General features: G+C 39.3%; 1 protein-coding gene and 1 non-coding gene across 9 annotated transcripts in view; one reads left to right on the forward strand and one right to left on the reverse strand.

Annotated features, from left to right (window-relative positions):
* elmo1 (engulfment and cell motility 1 (ced-12 homolog, C. elegans)) overlaps positions 1 to 13,794 on the forward strand; it is a 114,595-nt gene extending 100,801 nt beyond the window's left edge. For all 8 annotated transcript variants that reach the window (XM_067426644.1, XM_067426649.1, XM_067426648.1 and 5 more), the window contains 6 exons: positions 2,961 to 3,124; positions 4,069 to 4,181; positions 8,538 to 8,645; positions 8,759 to 8,841; positions 12,482 to 12,559; positions 12,670 to 13,794. In XM_067426644.1, coding sequence (XP_067282745.1) covers positions 2,961 to 3,124; positions 4,069 to 4,181; positions 8,538 to 8,645; positions 8,759 to 8,841; positions 12,482 to 12,559; positions 12,670 to 12,870 — 747 coding nt within the window. In that variant the 3' untranslated portion in view covers positions 12,871 to 13,794. The remainder of the gene's footprint in view (positions 1 to 2,960; positions 3,125 to 4,068; positions 4,182 to 8,537; positions 8,646 to 8,758; positions 8,842 to 12,481; positions 12,560 to 12,669) is intronic.
* A 1,987-nt stretch (positions 13,795 to 15,781) lies between these two features.
* Positions 15,782 to 15,855, reverse strand: trnai-aau (transfer RNA isoleucine (anticodon AAU)). Its single transcript has one exon. It is a non-coding gene; the product is annotated as a tRNA-Ile (tRNA).
* Between the last annotated feature and the right edge of the window lie 2,740 nt (positions 15,856 to 18,595).

Raw genomic sequence — 18,595 nt, forward strand, 5'->3', positions numbered from 1 at the left:
CACAAATTATGATTTTTAACTCCAACCGTTGCTCGTATAATGCATGTCAATGGATTGTATTTCTATGAGAGCCACTATGAGAGTAAAAAACACATACAAATCCATATTAAACCCTTTGGCTCGTGGCAAAATATTGATGTCTTAAGACACAAAACAATCGGTTGCGAGAAACTAAACTGTATTTGTTTTATTTTTTACCTCATATCAAACGAATCTCATCTAGTATACCCAGTGCCATTACTTCCATCAAGTAAGGTCAAAAACCCTATATATATATATATATATAATATAAACTGTAAGTTAGAGGTTGCATTACTTGACGGAAGTAAGGGCATTGGGAATATTAGATGAAATTCAACTGATATGAGGTAAATCATACTGTTTGGCTTCTTGCAGAAACCGATCGTTTCGTGACTTAAGACATCAATGTTTTGCCACGAGCCAAAGGGTTTAATATGGATTCGTATGTCTGTGTCTATTTTACTCCCATAGTGGCTCTCATAGAAATACACCCCATTGACCATTGACATGCATAATACGAGCAATGGTTAAAAATTAAAAGTTAAAAATCTTCATTTGTGTTCTACTGAAGAACCAAACACACCTACATCTTGGATACCATGGGGGTAAGCAGATGAAAATCTATTTTTTTTATTTTTGGGTGAGCTGTCCCTTTAAAAAACAGTGGCAGATCCAACTGATTTGGACAATTTTTGTCCTATTTCTAACTTGCAGTTTATTTCTAATATCTTAGGAAACAGTGTATCTGCTTCCATCCACTTTATAGCACAGAAACCACACTTGTCAAAGTTACTAACTATCTGCTTATGGCAGTGCATTCTGTTCAGCTTGCTTTACTTAGTTTGCTCGATCTGAGTGTGGCCTTTGATACAATCTCACATAACGCACTCCTAGACAGACTGTTCTCCCTTGGAGTTGGAGTGGCACCTGTTTGTCTTGGTTTAGATTGTATCTTTCTGGTTGCACTCAGTTCGTATAACTAAATTTTTGATCTAAGCCATTGCGAGTTACCACTGGTATTCCCTAAGGCTCAGTCTTGGTCCCTGTTTTATTTATTTACTAATTATTTAATGCCCCTTGGACATATTTATTTAGTAAGTTTGATATTCATTTCCACTGCTATGCTGATGACATCCAGCTTTACCTGTCTTTCATGCCTACTTCTGTCTTTCTTCCACTTTCTCTGTCCAGCTGCTTAACTGAAATAAAAACTGGATTTCATCAAATTTCCTTAAACTCAATAGTGGTAAAACTGAAAATCCGCTGGTAGGTACAAAATCTACCATGGAGAAATCTGGTAGTTTCTCTGTGACTGTTGATCAGTCCATACATAGTTTTTCTATCCACACAGCTTAAAAGTCTGGCTGTCATCCTTGATAGCACCCTATATTTGAAGCTCACGTTAATAATAATATTATTAATTCTGCGTATATTAATTTATGAAACAAACAGTCTTTGTACTTCTCTGACAAATAACAGCCCTTCTATATAGATTATTGCAGTTCTCTTCTCTTTGGTCTTCCTTCTAAATTTAAACATATTCTGCAGCTGGTACAGAATTCAGCTGCGTTAATTATTTCTAGAACCCTCCCACAGAGCACACTTCTCCTGTTCTTCAACACTTGCACTGGCTTCTGGTAAAATATCAAATTGATTAAAAAAATCTTGCTCCTTACCTACAACTCTTAATAATCTAGCTCCTTCATATCTTTCTGATCTTTTTAAAATTAATATTCCTGCCTGTACCCTCAGATCCTCTTCATCAATCTTACCAAACTTTTGCCTGAACAGAAAGGGGTCTAGGGCTTTTAGTCATTTGTGGAACTCCCTTCCCCTGGACATTTATAACAGCGACTGTCTTCATGCTGTTTTTTTATTTTATTTTATAAATCTCGTCTAAGCAATATCTTGATCTTCAGTGTCTGACGTATATTATAGTATGCTTTGTCAATTGTTGTTATACAGATGTTTTTAAAAGATTTGTAAGGTGTGTTGTGAAAGGAGCCTATAAATAAAAAATATTATTATTATTATTATTATTACACAAACAAATTATGTTGAAATATGTTAACATAGAGTTTGTTAACGGTACACACTACTCATACCCCATAGTCATTAGATCTGCCCCAAATTGAGCACTTGATAAGGACTTATAGTCTTCAGTTTGTGTTCGATCACATCTGTGATATCCTATGTCCCATTTGTCATTATATAAATCAGAAGGGTTTGGCTAAACTCTGCAGAGATTCAAAGAAAACTGAGCGTGAAAACTGATCAATCATAATTTAATCCAAGGTTTCTGAAGCCAGTCGGTTCTATTGTTGGCAGTTACTGTGTTTCGGACCGTAATTAAAGAAGCATTAGGGAGTCTCATGTAAGATACATGTACAGTAGTATCTTGGGTAGGTAGGTATTAACTGATCTTTGTTCAAGGAAAAATATCAACAATGTTAGAAGCTTCTCATTTGGATCTTAATAAGTTTGTAAAGGTCTGTTTGCTAATAACATACATGTATTAAATGATCTTGCTCTCTGTGTGTGTGTGTGTGTGTGTGTGTGTGTGTGTGTGTGTGTGTGTGTGTGTGTGTGTAATGTCTCCATAAAACATGACCCCCCCCCACGAGAAAAAAAAATCTCCTTGTCTATTCAGAAACCTTTTTTTCTGGGAATGTATGTATAGACACTGAGCATGTACACTACCTGTCAACATTATTTTTTTGTCTACAAAACTAATTTCAGGCATGTAAGCACAAGGTCTTTAGTTATACTGACCTCGTGCTATCATAGTTGTGAACAGTTTCAGTCAACGGTCTGATATTTTGTTTGTTTGATTCAAAAGCTGAACTAAAGTAAAAGCAAGATATAAGAATGAGAAGTTTGTCTTCATAAATGCATAAAATGATGTACTAAATGATGTAATCTGTGTGTATGTGTTACAGGTGATGCAGGTGGTGAAGGAACAGATCACTCGTGCTCTCACGATCAAGCCTAACTCTCTGGATCAGTTTAAAAGTCGTCTGCAAAATCTGAGCTACACTGAGATCCTCAAATTGCGCCAGTCTGAAAGGATGAACCAGGAGGATTTCCAATCCCGGCCCATCCTGTGAGTCACTGGAAACCGTTCAATTATCTGAAGCACTAATTTCCCACAATCAGACTCAGCCAGTTTCGGTCCATGTGTACTGCACCTGTGTCCCACTCATGATTGAAAACAAGCCTTTAAATGGTTCATAACTAATTAAACTAAGAGGAGACTCCATTAAATAAATTACCCACTGCATTACAGTAGTGTATTTTGAACTGGAATGTACAATCGCAGAGAACATTCTATAACATCAACATGCAATATAACAGTGATGGAAATGTCCGTGTTGAACTTTCAGAGCTTGTTTGAACTGAAATGCTGGAAAATCATTCATCATTTCATGTTAAATCAATGCTAAATGGGTTACATGGTTCACTATAACAGGCATATCAATTTGTCAGCGTGGCTTTTGACAGTATACACAAGGTCCCCACATTTTTTCCAGTATTCACAAACATCCTTCATTTTTATTATCATCTTAATTTTTTACAGTAGTAAACATGGTTACTATGGTAATTACTAGGTTATTATAGTTAAATTAAATAATTATTAAATTACTATTCATTATTTTGAGGAGGATTACTTTGTAATCCCTGACAATATTAAACATAATTATAAAAACAAAAATCAGAAACAGATAAGCAATTAATTACCACAGAATGTGATTAAAATATTGTTTTCTGATAAATTACCTGGCTAATGCTATGGGCATTGGTTAAATGACATTAGATAAGTCTTTAAATGGCTTATTAATATTGCAAAATTCTCAGCTTTAGATCTAAACAATTATTAGCAAAACAACACGATAACAGGAAGTTTGTCTGGCACTTCCTGACCTACAAAGAAATGTCTAAACACCACGTCTGTATGTAAAGATAATGTTTTTGACTCTTTCTTTGTGTAAATTGCCAGTAAAGTGGTGGATCAGTACTATTAACTGCATTTGTCTGATGTTTCTCCAGGGAGCTTAGGGAGAAAATCCAGCCAGAGATCATGGAGTTGATCAAACAGCAACGCCTCAATCGCCTGTGTGAGGGAACCTGCTTTAGGAAGATCAGCAGCCGAAGGAGACAGGGTAAGTAAGAAGAACTTTTTTTAGATTTCATAAAGATTCCAAATAATTTTTGGCTCTAAAGACTCAAACACCATGTCAAAAAGCAACACAGTGGCACAACAAAAAGCGTAAAAGCTGTCTCTTTTTTGTTAATCCAAGTTTCTGTCCTAAACAGCAGCTATGAAAAACACTACACTTTGTGTGTTGCTTGATTCTGTTTTTGTATTTCCCGCCCACACAGAAAATTCATTGAGCAACAATCCCCAACCTCATGTATATTATCCATTAAACATTGGCAAGCCTGAGAGAGATTGCTTGTGGTAGTAGAAAAACATAGGACATTACATGACAAATCCCTCAAAGTTCCCTAAGGAGAACCATAAAAAGGATGTTGTTTGCTAAAGCTGCACAGAAATGAATGAAAATACACGTGTACTTAACATGCTAACACTGTGTCCATGTCTCTATGGTGTGCTCAACTCAGCCTTTTCTCCTTCAGTTTCCCCTTACAATTTGCTTGTCACTGAAATTGTCTGGTTAGTACATTGTAAGCTTTTTCACCCCTAAAATGAATGTACACTACTTTCATCAGAAAGGTCTTATATGTATCAGTGAGTGAGTATTCAGTTCACTATCTCAAATCTCAATCTTCGGATCGCCAAAGTCATGTGATTTCAGCAGTTTGGCAGTTTGACACGCGATCTGAATCATGAATCGATACACTGATTCATAACGTTCAAAACTTTGTTTTGAAACCGGCCCATCACTATATAAGTTGTTATTTAGTTTTTTTGCACACAAAAACTATTCTCGTCACTTCATAAAATTATTGGAGAATCACTGTAGTGAGATGGACTTTGTAACGATGTCTTCGATGTCCCTTTTATGGGTCTTTAAAGAGGAAATGACATTGGTGTCAATGGAGGCCTTTCTAAGCCATCAGATTTCAACAAAAATATCTTCATTTATGTTCCGAAGAAGGTCTTACGGGTGTGGAATGACATTAGGATAAGTAATTAATCACATAAGTTTCATTTTTTGGGTGAACTAACCCTTTAAGTGTGTGAACAGATTAATTTAATGGGGAACTTTGAAATTACAGGAATTTACAGAGCCTCTCATTGGTCACAATTGGTAATGCTAGAATGGCTCACACACAATCGTTTTTATCCAACTATTTTACATAAACACTCTGAAATGTATACACCGGGTGAATGATATATTTATAAGTGCTATTATTATACCGACAGCATGATTTAGCAAGTGTGAAGAATTGCCTTGTGCGTTGCTGAGAGAGTGGAAGTATGGAGCCAATTTCAAACAAGCGCTGAGTAGTGGGAGTGATGAAGCTTACGGCGCAGATTGGAGAGTTGAAGGATCGTCAAATGTAATATCGCTTTTTACGCGGGCTGGCTGAAGAGGAGGGCTGTCTGCTGAGCTCAGAGGGAGGCTTTATCAGTTAGCCTGGATAATTTAACACTCTTCACACTTCTACAGGATTAGATCATTCTGAGACGTGATACCTTGTCTGTCTCTTTCTATGCATCTGTCTGCCTGCTTTTCTCTTTCTCTTTCTCCTTTCTCTGTCTCTTAGGGCCCTCACTAGATCTTTCATTCTTGATTTTTCTATTTATTTGAGAATTGTCACACTTTGCCTGTTTTATTGTGTGACTCTTTTATTATCTGCCCAAAAATGGAGGCACTAAATAGGACTTGCATGGCACCCTTTTATAATTTAACTGACACATATGGCAAGTCAATATTTGCCAGTGGTTTGCAAAAATATTGTATTCTAATATTTAGGCTTATAAAAAAGGAATACCGGTATTCAATTATTTGTTCATGTAAAGTTTAATGAGAGAGATTTTTTTATTTATTTAAATGATTACCTCATTTAGTAAAATCAAAGTAAGATCAAAGTAATTCCTAACTTCGCTACGCCTAGAGGCAGAAAACTACATTCTGTAATCAAATGCAATCAACTTGTTAAAGGATGAGTTACTTTAAAAGGAAATTACCCCATGATTTACCCATCCTCAAGCCATTAATAAATATCCTGATGTTTCCAAGCTTTAGAATTGCATTAAACGATGCTCACGAGTTTGAAGCGCAAAAAAGTGCATCCATCCATCATAAACGTACTCCACACAGCTCTGGGGGGGTTAATAAAGGCCTTCTGAAGCAAATTGATGGTTTGTTGTAAGAAAAATATTCCGTCCTTCAGATGAGACGTAAAATCGAGGTCTGGATGTCTTGAGGGTGAGTAATAAGTGAACTAATCCTTTAACAAGCTACACTGCACTACCCTGTGCATTAAGTAATAAATGCGAGTTTTAGTTTGCGTGCTTAGGATTTCACTGCATTTACGGCCAGCAAAAATAGTGTTTTTCTTTTTTAATAATAATTACAGATTGAATATTTGACTTCATCCACACCCCTAGTTTGCCTTAATGCAACAAAGTTGAGCAGAGTTCCGATTTATGCAGAAAAACGAAACGATGGCTACTAATGAGAGCGCAGACAGAGAAGCTCATGTGAACTCAGTTGAAATCAGATCAAATCCAGGGAGGGAATGTTTGACTGTTTTGCTTCCAACCGTTAAGTATTCCAGTCAAGCTGCATTCCTGGAAACTCAAAATTTGATGTGATGATTTATTTTCACTTGCACCGAAAACAAGTGGAATTGCGCTTGATCGATCTGTCCCAACATATTTTCCAGAAGGATGTAGGAGAACTCAAGTTCTGAGGTGTCCGGAACGCAGGATTGGACACAGTAAAGGAGAAATTCCTACTAGTAACCAATAGACTCATTGAAATAGCATTAAATATTTACCTATGCACATGTTCACATGTTTGTGCTATTTGACAGTATATCAAGTTTTTCATTATAGACAAAGATAGGTCCTTACTATATTTCATTTATCATTGTTATAGTAAACTGTGTGATGTCATTTACTTGTCATTTAAGTCTGAATCACACTGAATGCATTTGCGCCATTTCAATGGCTTGCTTCATGACATTCACGCATGTTCTACTTCCTAATACAATCTTTAGATTGAGGTTCCCCACAGAAGGCACTGGCCACATGAAGCCACCAAAATTCAGATACATTTAATCCCAAGATAACCCAATGTCAGACCATTGCTTTTGTCCATAAAAAAACCCTAACCTTTTCAGCAAGCTTTTAAGGACTGCTCTTGAACGACAGAATGAAGTGCACCTGTGGATTTTTACTGTGACAGGTGCTACATTGACATTTGTATTCCCTATTGTTCCCCCATAGCAGAGCTCTATTCTCACGGTGGACAAAATGAGCTGTCCAGTTTCAACCTAGAATCTTAAGTATCGCAGAAGTTGCCTGAGGCTGAGCTTTCCGGATCATGTTAAAATTGATTTCTTCTTTGCTTTTAATTCACTGAAACATTTCAGATTTGTGTTCTTTTTTTATAACAGCGAGCAATCCTGAATCCAGAATCTAGCTCCAACCCCAGTTACACATTTTGACCCAGCTAATCTTCAGAATTACAGGTTTAGATTTGGAGCAGTTTGAGTTCAAGAGATTTGAATGAATTGGTTACAGTTTCCTGGTTACAGTAGGCGTTTTGTTTACTTTAGATTTCCATGCACTAGTTTGTACATTTGATAGATGTTGACTGGGTTGCAGTGTCATCTTAAATGTTAAGGAGCTCTTACGTTCTTAGTCCCAGTTGTAGGTTTAAGCGCATCCATAATGCCCGAGGAAAGGGCACTAGCCTTCATCAGGCTTCTCTTAAATAAAAATAACTTCTTTCTTCATCCACATCTCTCCCTTTGTCTCATGACTTGTGTATGTCATCAATTAGAATAGAAATTCAGGAAAGTCATGTACAAAGGAATCCCCCTTTTCATCATGCGCATGGTACGTCTTCTAACATCTCAGAATGGGCTCACAGATGGCTGTTGGCTGCAATATCTATTGTACATTCGTAGTGGTGGATAAACAGCCCATTAGGCTGGTTTGTAACTATAGAAAGAGTATGATGATCAAGCGGTTTCTAACACACTATTGATCTCTTTGGGTGTGTATGCAGCCTGTGAAGTGCCACCCTGCAGGACACACTTTCATCCCACAATGTTTTTTAATCTGCCAAACTGCTATTCCCAGCTATTTGGATTTGGATTCAGGCACCAGGGTTGAGTGCCAGCCATGGCCTTCTATGCTAAATGTGAGCTGTCCTGGCAGTGATCACTTTTGCCTGCTACAGCAACACTGCCTGTCACGGCTTTACCCAATCCGCAAGGAAAAGCCCAAAAATATTAAGCATTGTACTAGAATGAAAGACAACTTGTTAGCATTAAACTGTGGAAGGCTGACCTACTTCTCTGCTTCTTTACAGACAAGTTCTGGTACTGTCGATTGTCGCCCAATCATAAAGTTCTCCACTATGGGGATTTGGAGGAGAGCCCTCAGGGAGAGGTACCCCATGATTCTCTACAGGACAAGCGTGAGTACAGCCTGCATTCTGATTACGGTGTAGTGGCTTCACTCTATAAAGATGGAATTTAATAGGCCACACCCTACCCTGTCTTATTAATTATTCTTTGTTCCCTGTGGCAGTTCCTGTGGCTGACATCAAAGCTGTTGTCACTGGTAAAGACTGTCCACACATGAAGGAAAAGGGAGCTCTGAAGCAGAACAAGGTGAGCAAAAATGCTCTTGAATATCAAAAGATCAAATTTTCCTTTGATGCAGTGGTGTGTGGCTTGGTGACAAAGGATGCATTAGTTATGCCTTGTAGCTTTGTGAGTAATGATACATCAGCTCACTTCAGTTTCAAATTCACCCTTTCTTCTTCCCACAGACAATGTCAAATGTATGCCAAAACTGTAAAAAATAAAATAAAAATGACTCCGTTGACTGAATTGATTAAACTTGAAGACAGGATATCAAGTATAGCTAGAACTTTCTGGCACATCCCCTTAATCCTGATGACACTGACTATAGAGTAGAGTAGTATTGCATCCTTCATATCTCCGAAAAGTCTTTAGTTTTATTATATTTATAAAATAAATATGGGCTGTACCGAGGAAAAAACCGAGCGCCTGGAGGCGTATCGTGTGGGCGGAGCTAAAGAATGACGAGCGCAAAGCGGTGACGTCCTCAAGCGTGGAGAAGCCCATTGCTAACGATCTCAGCTAATAGATATATGATCCAGAATCAGGCTGAAATAAATTGAACAGGAGAAACAGCAACAGCAGGACGTCCGTCTCTGTGGTATGTACTGTATTTAGTGGCCTGTCAACATTTGTGTGTGTTTACTCGCAGTTTATGAGGACATGATTCGGTTTATGGACTATTGTATGCGACTAAACCTTAGCAGTAGCAAGCAAAACTGTTTTGCACGTCAGACTAGTTTAACGTTATACATAGAACAACAATGAAGTCCGTTAGTGCATTTGAATGAGGAAGCACGCGATCGTGTCGTTTACTGATGTTTACTCACGCGACGATAGCCAACAGCACAGACATTTGAAGCAGTTTTACTCACCGGCTGCTTCCAAAGCAGGACCGAACCTTTATCGCTGGGACCGCTCCGTCAAAAACACACTTCTTTGGTATGATTTGGTAAAGTCCTGACAGCAGTGAACGGTGGAGATCCACTTTTAGACGCGACCGAAGCGATGTTGTGAAGCTTCCCTTAATTTCTGCGTTCAAATCGGTTCAAATGCAGCAGATCCTTTAAGATCCTAAACGCTGCCTTCCCGGAATGCTGTGCTGAAGCGTTGAAGTCGCTCGACGTCACCCATAGGAATAAAGTGGAACGCGGCGTGACCATAGGGCACGTCAGAAGTGTTCACGGATGACCGGATCTGCACCTTGAAAGAGTGTTTATGGGCGTGCATTTCCTCTCTCGCTCTAGTCACACACGCGTGCACCCTACCGGGAGAAGAGCCCGTACGGCCCATACAAGGACCTTCCGCTCTGTCTGACTTTCTAACACAGAAAGTTTTTGAAACTTTGTCTATGTTTAGGATGGGAATCCAAGTCTTTAACAGTGTAAAAAGCTCAGTATGCATGAAACAGCACCCCCCCCCCCCCCCCCCCCCCTTAAGTAACATTTATTTTAATAGGAATTTGACTTAAAAAAGTTCCATCATCAGCTGCTAAAAGATAGACAGTTGTATTCAGATCGACTTGATTGTCTGTAAACTCATCTCTACGTGGATGGATGTGAGGGGTCAGAAATGTATGCGTTTGCTCTCATTTGGATGTGAATGAGGTAGCTCTCATCCAATGATCCTTTAAGCTGTTTGGATGATCGAGTTTCATCCTGTTTTTTTAGGTTAGTTGACCCAATTAAGACGATTAGAGATGATGTGAGGGCAGATTTGATAAAGGCTAAGTAGCACTTCACCAGTAATGCCTGTAGTGAACTCAAGCAAAGAAAAGGATGTACTTTTCTGGCAAATAATTTGTCATGGACTTGTTTATCCTCCAGTGATAACTAGATACTTCTAAACTATGAAAATAACTATATTGTTATCACTGGAGGATAAACAAATATGGTCATTCAGGAGAAAGAGACTAGATACTTCTTAACTATGAAAATAACTATATTGAAAGTACAGTCTCTTTCTCCTGAATGACCATATTCCTGTAGATTTTAGCTCCAATCTGCATGGAATTTTTCTAATAATCCTGAAGACCTTAATTAGCTTGTTAATTAGATTTACAGCCACAGTCTGTAGATAGGCCCAGTAGCCATCACTGTACTAGGAAAGGAAGGAAATGACAAGACAAGGAACCTTAACCCCCAGTTGCTCCCAATACACCACCCCAAAAATGGCTGCTCACTACCCTAATTTGTGTGCACTAACTTAGATGGGTGCAGTGGACAAATTCTGAGTATGGATTACCATACTTGGCCTTCACATGTTTAACTTTTTTTAAGTAATTCCCTACTCGGACCCAGCCCCCTGCTTGAAAAAAAAACTGCTCTACAGCACTTAACTCTCTTGGTTGTTAGAGCTTCATCTTAACACTTTGTTTTAACTACCTGCATCTATTCTCTCATCACATTTGTGAATAAGGTCAATACATTTAATACTGTGTCAGCCATATAAAAATAACCTGGTATAGCCAAGGGGGTAATCTAGCGCTCGGAAAGCGTTCCACCCCTAGGGGCGGCCATTGCTAACCAAGCCATTACCTGCTGTTAGCATCCCATTGACTCCCATTCATTTTTGAGTCACTTTGACAGTGAATAACTTTACATCTGAGGCGTTTAAAGACTCCATTTGTCCATTGTTTATTTATAAAGAATACAATGCATAAAAGGCTCTATTACCTTATATCTTACACTATCGCCCCGTAGAAGCTGTTTTTGTAAAAATAGGCTAACTATTGCGTCATAACCAACGCGGCTCTGTTGTACAGTAGAGAAATTACCGCAGGAGGAGAAGCTCAGAAACAATCTTTTACTGTCTATGAGGCAGTCGGGGGGACGTGGAAACAAAGTCCGATAAACTCAAGGGAGAAGAATAGGGAGAAGCCGATAGTGAGCCAAAAGCAACGGGAGAAAATATTTAAACAACGTGATTCAGATTTCACTTTCCACAACTACTAGAAGACCTACAACTGTCAGACAGGAGGCTTACGTCACATCTACGTCGTCAAGCTCAGTCTGAGCCTGCGCAGTTCGCTCAGCCAGCAGGAAGTGAGTGCCTTTGATTGGCCTCATTTTTCCGCCGTTGAAGTCAATGGGAGCGCTCTGTCCATTTCTTTTAATGTCTATGGGTATAGCAAGCCTATTTAGTAGAAGTAGATTATGAATGAACAAAAAAAGTCCTGGTTTAGTTTAAACCGTCTGTTTAGTCAGGTCTAGACTGTCCAAGGGGTCTGAAAAGTGTTGTTAAGATTATTTCAAATATGCCATAAAAAGGATTAGATTGTTGGCCAATTAAACAACGAGTCCCTTTCTTAATTGAATTTATGACTTTGCTGGCATGCACATTTCGACAGGTTTGTTACCAAACACAATTACCCCAAAAGCTACCACAAAAACTACTCTGTGTATTTTCTGTGTAGAGCTGAGTCAATGAGACTCAAGGATCTTGTTAAGGTAAAGCATTTATGCACTTCTTGTGCTGATCATCCTACTGCTGTCTCTTGGTGCCCGGCAGGAAAGGCCTGTATACGAACACACACACAACAGATTGGACCATCTGCTGTTGTAATATGCTCGGAAAGGATCTGCAAAAGTCACGCAATAGGAGGCACACAAACACAGCAGCCCCATTAGCATTTGACAGACGGTGTCAATTCTCTTTCCTTCTTTAGGAGGTGCTGGAGCTGGCTTTCTCTGTCCTCTACGAGTCTGATGAGTATCTAAACTTCATTGCCCCTGACAAGCACGAGGTGAGCAACCAGAAACTGCAAGCTACAAAGTGGAAGCTGTAACACCTCCTTTGTGTGATTTGGACTTTGTGCATGTGGTTTAATGTCATTTTTTTCTGGCTGTTTTTCAGTACTGCGTGTGGACAGATGGGCTGAATGCACTGCTGGGGAAGGAGATGACCAGTGAGTTCACTCGCTCAGACATGGACACTCTTCTCAACATGGAAATGAAGCTCCGCCTCCTGGACCTGGAGAACATCCAGATCCCTGAAGTTCCTCCCCCAATCCCCAAAGAGCCAAGCAATTATGACTTTGTTTATGACTGCAACTAATCCCCTTTCACTGGACTGGCTGATTTTTCGTAAATGCATACTGGAAGAAAGAATCTTTCCTGCTAAAACTTGGCTCTCTAGTACGCCTCATCACAATGGATTTGCTGAACTTAATGGATTTGGCTTGCAAGGCCTATGAACCATCTGGTCTGGTTGAAGAACCACCACAAACTGGTCCTCAGGTCCTAAACTACTCTAGTCCGGTCGCAGTCATTTCCAGTCATCTCTTCAAACAGTTCTTTTCATTCTTCAGCCCACCTGCTCTGGCTTAAAAATTGTTATGTCAAGAGTTTTTGTCCCATCATCTTTTCTGGCTGTTCGGAGTGGGATGCTCCATGTAGAGTGTGCAAAAGAATCTAGGGAATTGTGGCATGTAGCACTCACTGTAGTATGTTTATCACTCCAACAAGCGGCAGCTATATTGCTAGCAAAGTCCAAGTTTGTTCTTGATTTCTCCAAGTACCCCATTCATGCCTCTTATACTGTAGACTGTTAAATTAAATAGGCAGCTTCATGCAAGAGGTTGCCTTTTTTTGTCTTAAACCATACCTGCTTTGTGCGTACATTATCATTGTCTGACTATAACGCAGGCATGTAGATATAGCTCTTTCGTTCACTTGACATCAACCAGACTCATGGCAGACTGCTGTAACATTCCAAAGCAATATTGAGCTTCTGTTTTTGTAAGCTGGTATAAACTTTTGTGATATTCGTGATTGCTGCCAAGTAGTCAGTATTATATACATTTCTGTGTGTTAAGGAATTTTATTTTTCAGGGCCGTAAAATTACATTTGATTTTATCATTTAATTTAAGATTGTGGGTATTATAATTGTTATGATTTATGATTTTTTTCCCCTCATGTTTGTTATAGGTTTAAGAACGCAACATCCTGCTGTTTACATTAAAGATGGATTCCAATTCAGTTTTCAGTTTCAGCATTTCTTCATCATGTTGTCTTGAATACTTTATATTAGGGATGACCGGTCCTGCTCCTAGAGGCACACCTAAAACTGGTTTAAATAATCAATTCTTCTGGAAAGTGGCGCTCCAGAAACAGGAATGGACTCCTCTAGTTTGTAAGTATTATTATTTACACTGATCAGGCATAACACTGATTGAAGTAAATAACACTGATTATCTCTTCATCATGGTACCTGTTAGTGGGTGGGATATATTAGGATTTTTTTCCCCCTCAAAGTTGATTCATTACAAGTAGGAAAAATGGCTAAGTTTGACTGGGTCAGAGTATCCCCAAAACTGCAGCTCTTGTTGATTGTTCCCGGTCTGCTGTGGTCCAATGAAGAAACAGTGGTGAACAGTTGGGTCATGGGCGACCAAGGCTCATTGATGCATGTGGGGAGTGAAGGCCTGCAAACAGACAAGCTACTGTACCTCAAATTGCTCAAGTACTTAATGCTGGTTCTGATGGAAAGATGTCAGAATGCACAGTGCATCGCAGTTTGTTGAGTATGCGGCTGCATAGCCGTAGACACTCAAGGTGCCCATGCTGACCCATGTCCACCACCAAAAGCGCCAACAGTGGGCACGTGAGCATCAGAACTGGACCACAGAGCAACGGAAGAAGGTGCTCTGGTCTGATGATTCACGTTTCTTTTACATCACTTGGACGGCTAGGTGAGTGTGCACCGCTTTCCTGGGGAACACATCGCACCGGGATGGACTGCTGGGAAACTTTTGGTCCTGCCATCTATGTGGATGTTACTTTGACATGTTGAATAAGCATTGTTGCAGGCCATGTACACCCTTTCATGGAAACAGTATTCCCTGGTGGCTGTGGTCTCTTTCAGCAGGATAATGCAACCTGCCACAAAGCAAAAATGGTTCAGGAACGGTTTGAGGAGCACAATGAGTTTGAGGTGTTGATTTGACCTCCAAATTCCCCAGATCTCAATCCAATCGGCCGAACAGTCCGATCCATGGAGGCCCCACCTCGCAACTTACAGGACTTAAAGGATCTGCTGCTAACATCTTGGTGCCAGATATCACAGCACACCTTCAGGGGTCTAGTGGAGTCCATGCCTCGACGGGTCAGGGCTGTTTTGGCAGCAAAAGGAGGACCAACACAATATTAGGAATATATATGTCTCCGTTATGCCTGATTAGGGTATATGCTTACATGTATTTGCTTGTATTTATATTTTTCTAAAATATTTTGTATAAAGTTGTGGGAACCACCTTTCATAAGTAGTGATCTCCAGAAGAAGTGTGTACACGTACCTCTCATATTACACAACTAGGAACATGGAATACTGCTGACTCAGGGCGTTCCAGAGTGTTCTTCACAGCTCTGTGGTAATAACAGGGCCAGGGTGTCAATAATCTACAGCCTGCTGGTCTTTGTAACCCCAGCATTTACATTAACTTTCTCCTCACTGCAACCTCATTTAACACCTGATGTTTCAACCTCAACAATTCACCAATGTGTTAACATGCAAGGTTTCAAGAATATGCTGTATTTAAACATTATGAGAGGTGCAAATACTTACTATGTTTATGGTGTGAAAATTAAGTTCCTGAGCTTAATGTTTGTTACAAAAAAGGAAGCACAGGGGTTGAGAAAGTGTTAAAGCCAGAAGTGGATGATTAATGACAGACTACAGTAAAAAAAAAGAAAGAAAAGAATGTAAGATAAACTATTACTTTTACTGTTGCCTAAAAACTGAGAAGAACCAAAAGAGAGTCTTCAACGTCATTCCTGAAGAAATTCAACATGCAGGCTTTATGGTCTAGACTAGATTTGATTATCCTTACCCTACCTTAATAAACATAAGGACAGGGTTAAAGGTGTAAAGATAAAAAAGACATCGGCACGTCAAAAAGAATATGTAGATACACATATTTACACATAAGTATACTGACAAATTAAAAAATTCGTAAAATGAACGGCTTGGCCCGTACGGGGATCGAACCCGCGACCTTGGCGTTATTAGCACCACGCTCTAACCAACTGAGCTAACCGGCCTCGAGGCACTGGAAAAAAAGACGTCATTCTTCCTGAAAATTTTGGTTTTGCCTGCATGTTCGTTTTAAATCCTATACAATATATTATTTACTCACCTTTATTTACTGGTATTTTTCCATTTTACTTTGCCTTCGATGGATATTATATTATAAAACATATGTTCTATTTTATTCAATTTGAATGACTGAACGCCAAATTTAAAGTGCTCCTATTATGGGTTTTTGAAATTTACATTTCATATATTTTGCAACATCTCTAAGTGAATGAAAACAGCCTGCAGAGTTTTAAATCTGAAAGTGCACCGTCCGTATATAAAGTTATTCTCTCAAAAGTAAGCATATTGCCCGCACCCATTTTCAGCCTGGCTTGGCATTTAATACAGTTCACTCGTGCACCTAAATAAATTCGGCAATTCTAACAAATGCCAATAAGACAGCAAGATTAATCAAATTACAGCACGTCACTAGAGACATTCTTAGTCCGATTCTGCATGATCAATCGGCATGCAGGTACCATAAACTCATAGAATGTAAAAAACAAAAAAACACACAATTGACACTTACCATAAAGTTCTGCTCCAGTCATGTTTGCGATTGATCAGCAACTCTGAACGTTTCCTCGTCAGACTCGAATTGGTAAAATTGATGGCTGTTCATATTAGCCTAGAAATCTAGACGCACCCTAGCGGCAGCAAATTTAATCTGCCCGCAAATGTCATCTAGCAACTCTCAATACACCTCTGAGCTGTATTCCCCTAACTCTTGCCGGGCCAATCACATCGTGTATAGAGTCGGTGGGTGGGGCCATAATGACGACGGCCGAGTTGCGTTTGCGTGCTTCTAGTAAACACAGAAACTGGCGAACGGCGGTCTTTCGAATCAGCTCTGACTCTGGAAGACTTGGAGTTCAGCTTTTCTCTGAGAAAAGGACAAAGAACGGCAGTAAAGTCATTCTTAAAAAGGGAAGATGTGTTCTGAGTTTTGCCGCCCGGATACGGCTAATGATCTATCAAAGAGCTCTGCTTCATCTTTGTTGCTCTGGTTGGTTGTAGCGCTATCCTATCGTGTGCAGAGGGAGTTTGAAAGACAACCGTTTATCCCGCCCCTCGGATTGAGCTGTCAATGGTGAGTTTCCAGGCCAAACATCTTGATGTGGGTCTGGCTTGTCAGGCTAACATAGTATAACATTTTCAACACGTGACAAAAGGCAATCCAGCACATGCGACCATCACAGCTGACTGGGCCATCTGACCATTTACCAAATTAGTCACTGCAAGAGGGGTTTGGAAAAATAAATCTTTGAACGAATCCTTTGGGAGCAAATGAGTTAAAAAATAAAAGCATATTACAAAACAAATAAAGTTTTTTTTTTTTTTGTATTATTTTTTTTCTTACCTTGCATGCATGTAAAATGGGAACCTTTCAAACGCCATTATGGGCACTTTAAAGTTGCAGTCGTTACTTTTAGCGCTCTTTTCTATGTCTATGGCAAGTCACTCAGGGACTGTGCTCCTCCGCAGCGGTTCCTACCAGTCCGGACTAATTTTGTCAAATGATTCATTAGTGTCTTTTCAAATGTCTTTTTTAATATATTTATTGGTAAACCAGTCATTTAATAGCATGCAAACAAGTTTAGCTTTCCAAGAGGGCCTTAGGTCACATTTCACAATGCTTTCCACACTATCTAATCAGCCTGGGGCATTGTTTCAAACTCTGAGGTCAGTTAGCTTAACTGCTGAGAGAACGCAGAAAAACGCAACCATACTCATACCAGACATTTTGACAGTTTGCTTCAATAAGCAGCTAAAGGAAGGACCGAGAACAAACTGAGGAACAACAGATAGGTGTACTAAGGAGGAATAGTTTGCCTTCCTTATTCGTTGGATAGTCCACAAGGCCAAGGCATTTGAACTGATTTATCCTTTATGTTAATGAAGTGAGAATTTAAATAAAATTTAAATTGTTAATAGAGATTCATACTTGATACTGATACTATCCTGAGTGTATAATAAAGGATGGATCTACAGACTGAACTGATGCACGGTGCCCTACTGAGAGCAATTTCACTTGTTTCATTAATTTTTTTTCACAAGCCAGTACCGTGACTGATTCTATTCTAGTCCCATGACGTCACTTGTTTTTATTCTGTTTTGGCTGAGATATGGTTTAATGGATCTTCTGTGCTCATGTGGTCCTTAGTGTAAGCCTATACAATACTAACATCAGGGGCCAGAACAAAGGCTGGCTATATTTACCTCAGCAGAAACTGCTGCATCAGGCTGTATGTGTATAGGCCATGGTGCATCTTGCAGCAACTCTGGATTCAGCTTAAAGACTTGTGAGAGGAAAATCCAAATGTGCTGAAAATGTGCCAGGAACATTAACTATAATCCAAGGTTCAGAGACAGCTGTAGCTCCAAGGCATGTCCTAAGGGGGACTAATGACTATGAAAAAAAATCAAAAATCAATTTAGGAGAACTCAGATCCTGGAGGTCTGCAGATGTCAGTTATCCACAGAATAAGCCAAAGGCCTTTACGGTTGATGAAATAGAAGATTCTACTCTTCTACAAAGAGAAGGACACACAGGTCTTTGAATACAGATTGAAAAATATCCATGTAGGAATTTTAAACAAACCAATTGGCTTTTGAATTGTAGGGATATACTGCCACCAACTGGTTGTGGTAAGTATCCATTGATATTGATGCAGAAACAGCAACAACATTGTCACATAAAAAAAT

This window comes from Pseudorasbora parva, chromosome 19 (assembly GCF_024679245.1).
Source record: "Pseudorasbora parva isolate DD20220531a chromosome 19, ASM2467924v1, whole genome shotgun sequence".
Taxonomy (NCBI): Eukaryota; Metazoa; Chordata; class Actinopteri; order Cypriniformes; family Gobionidae; genus Pseudorasbora; species Pseudorasbora parva.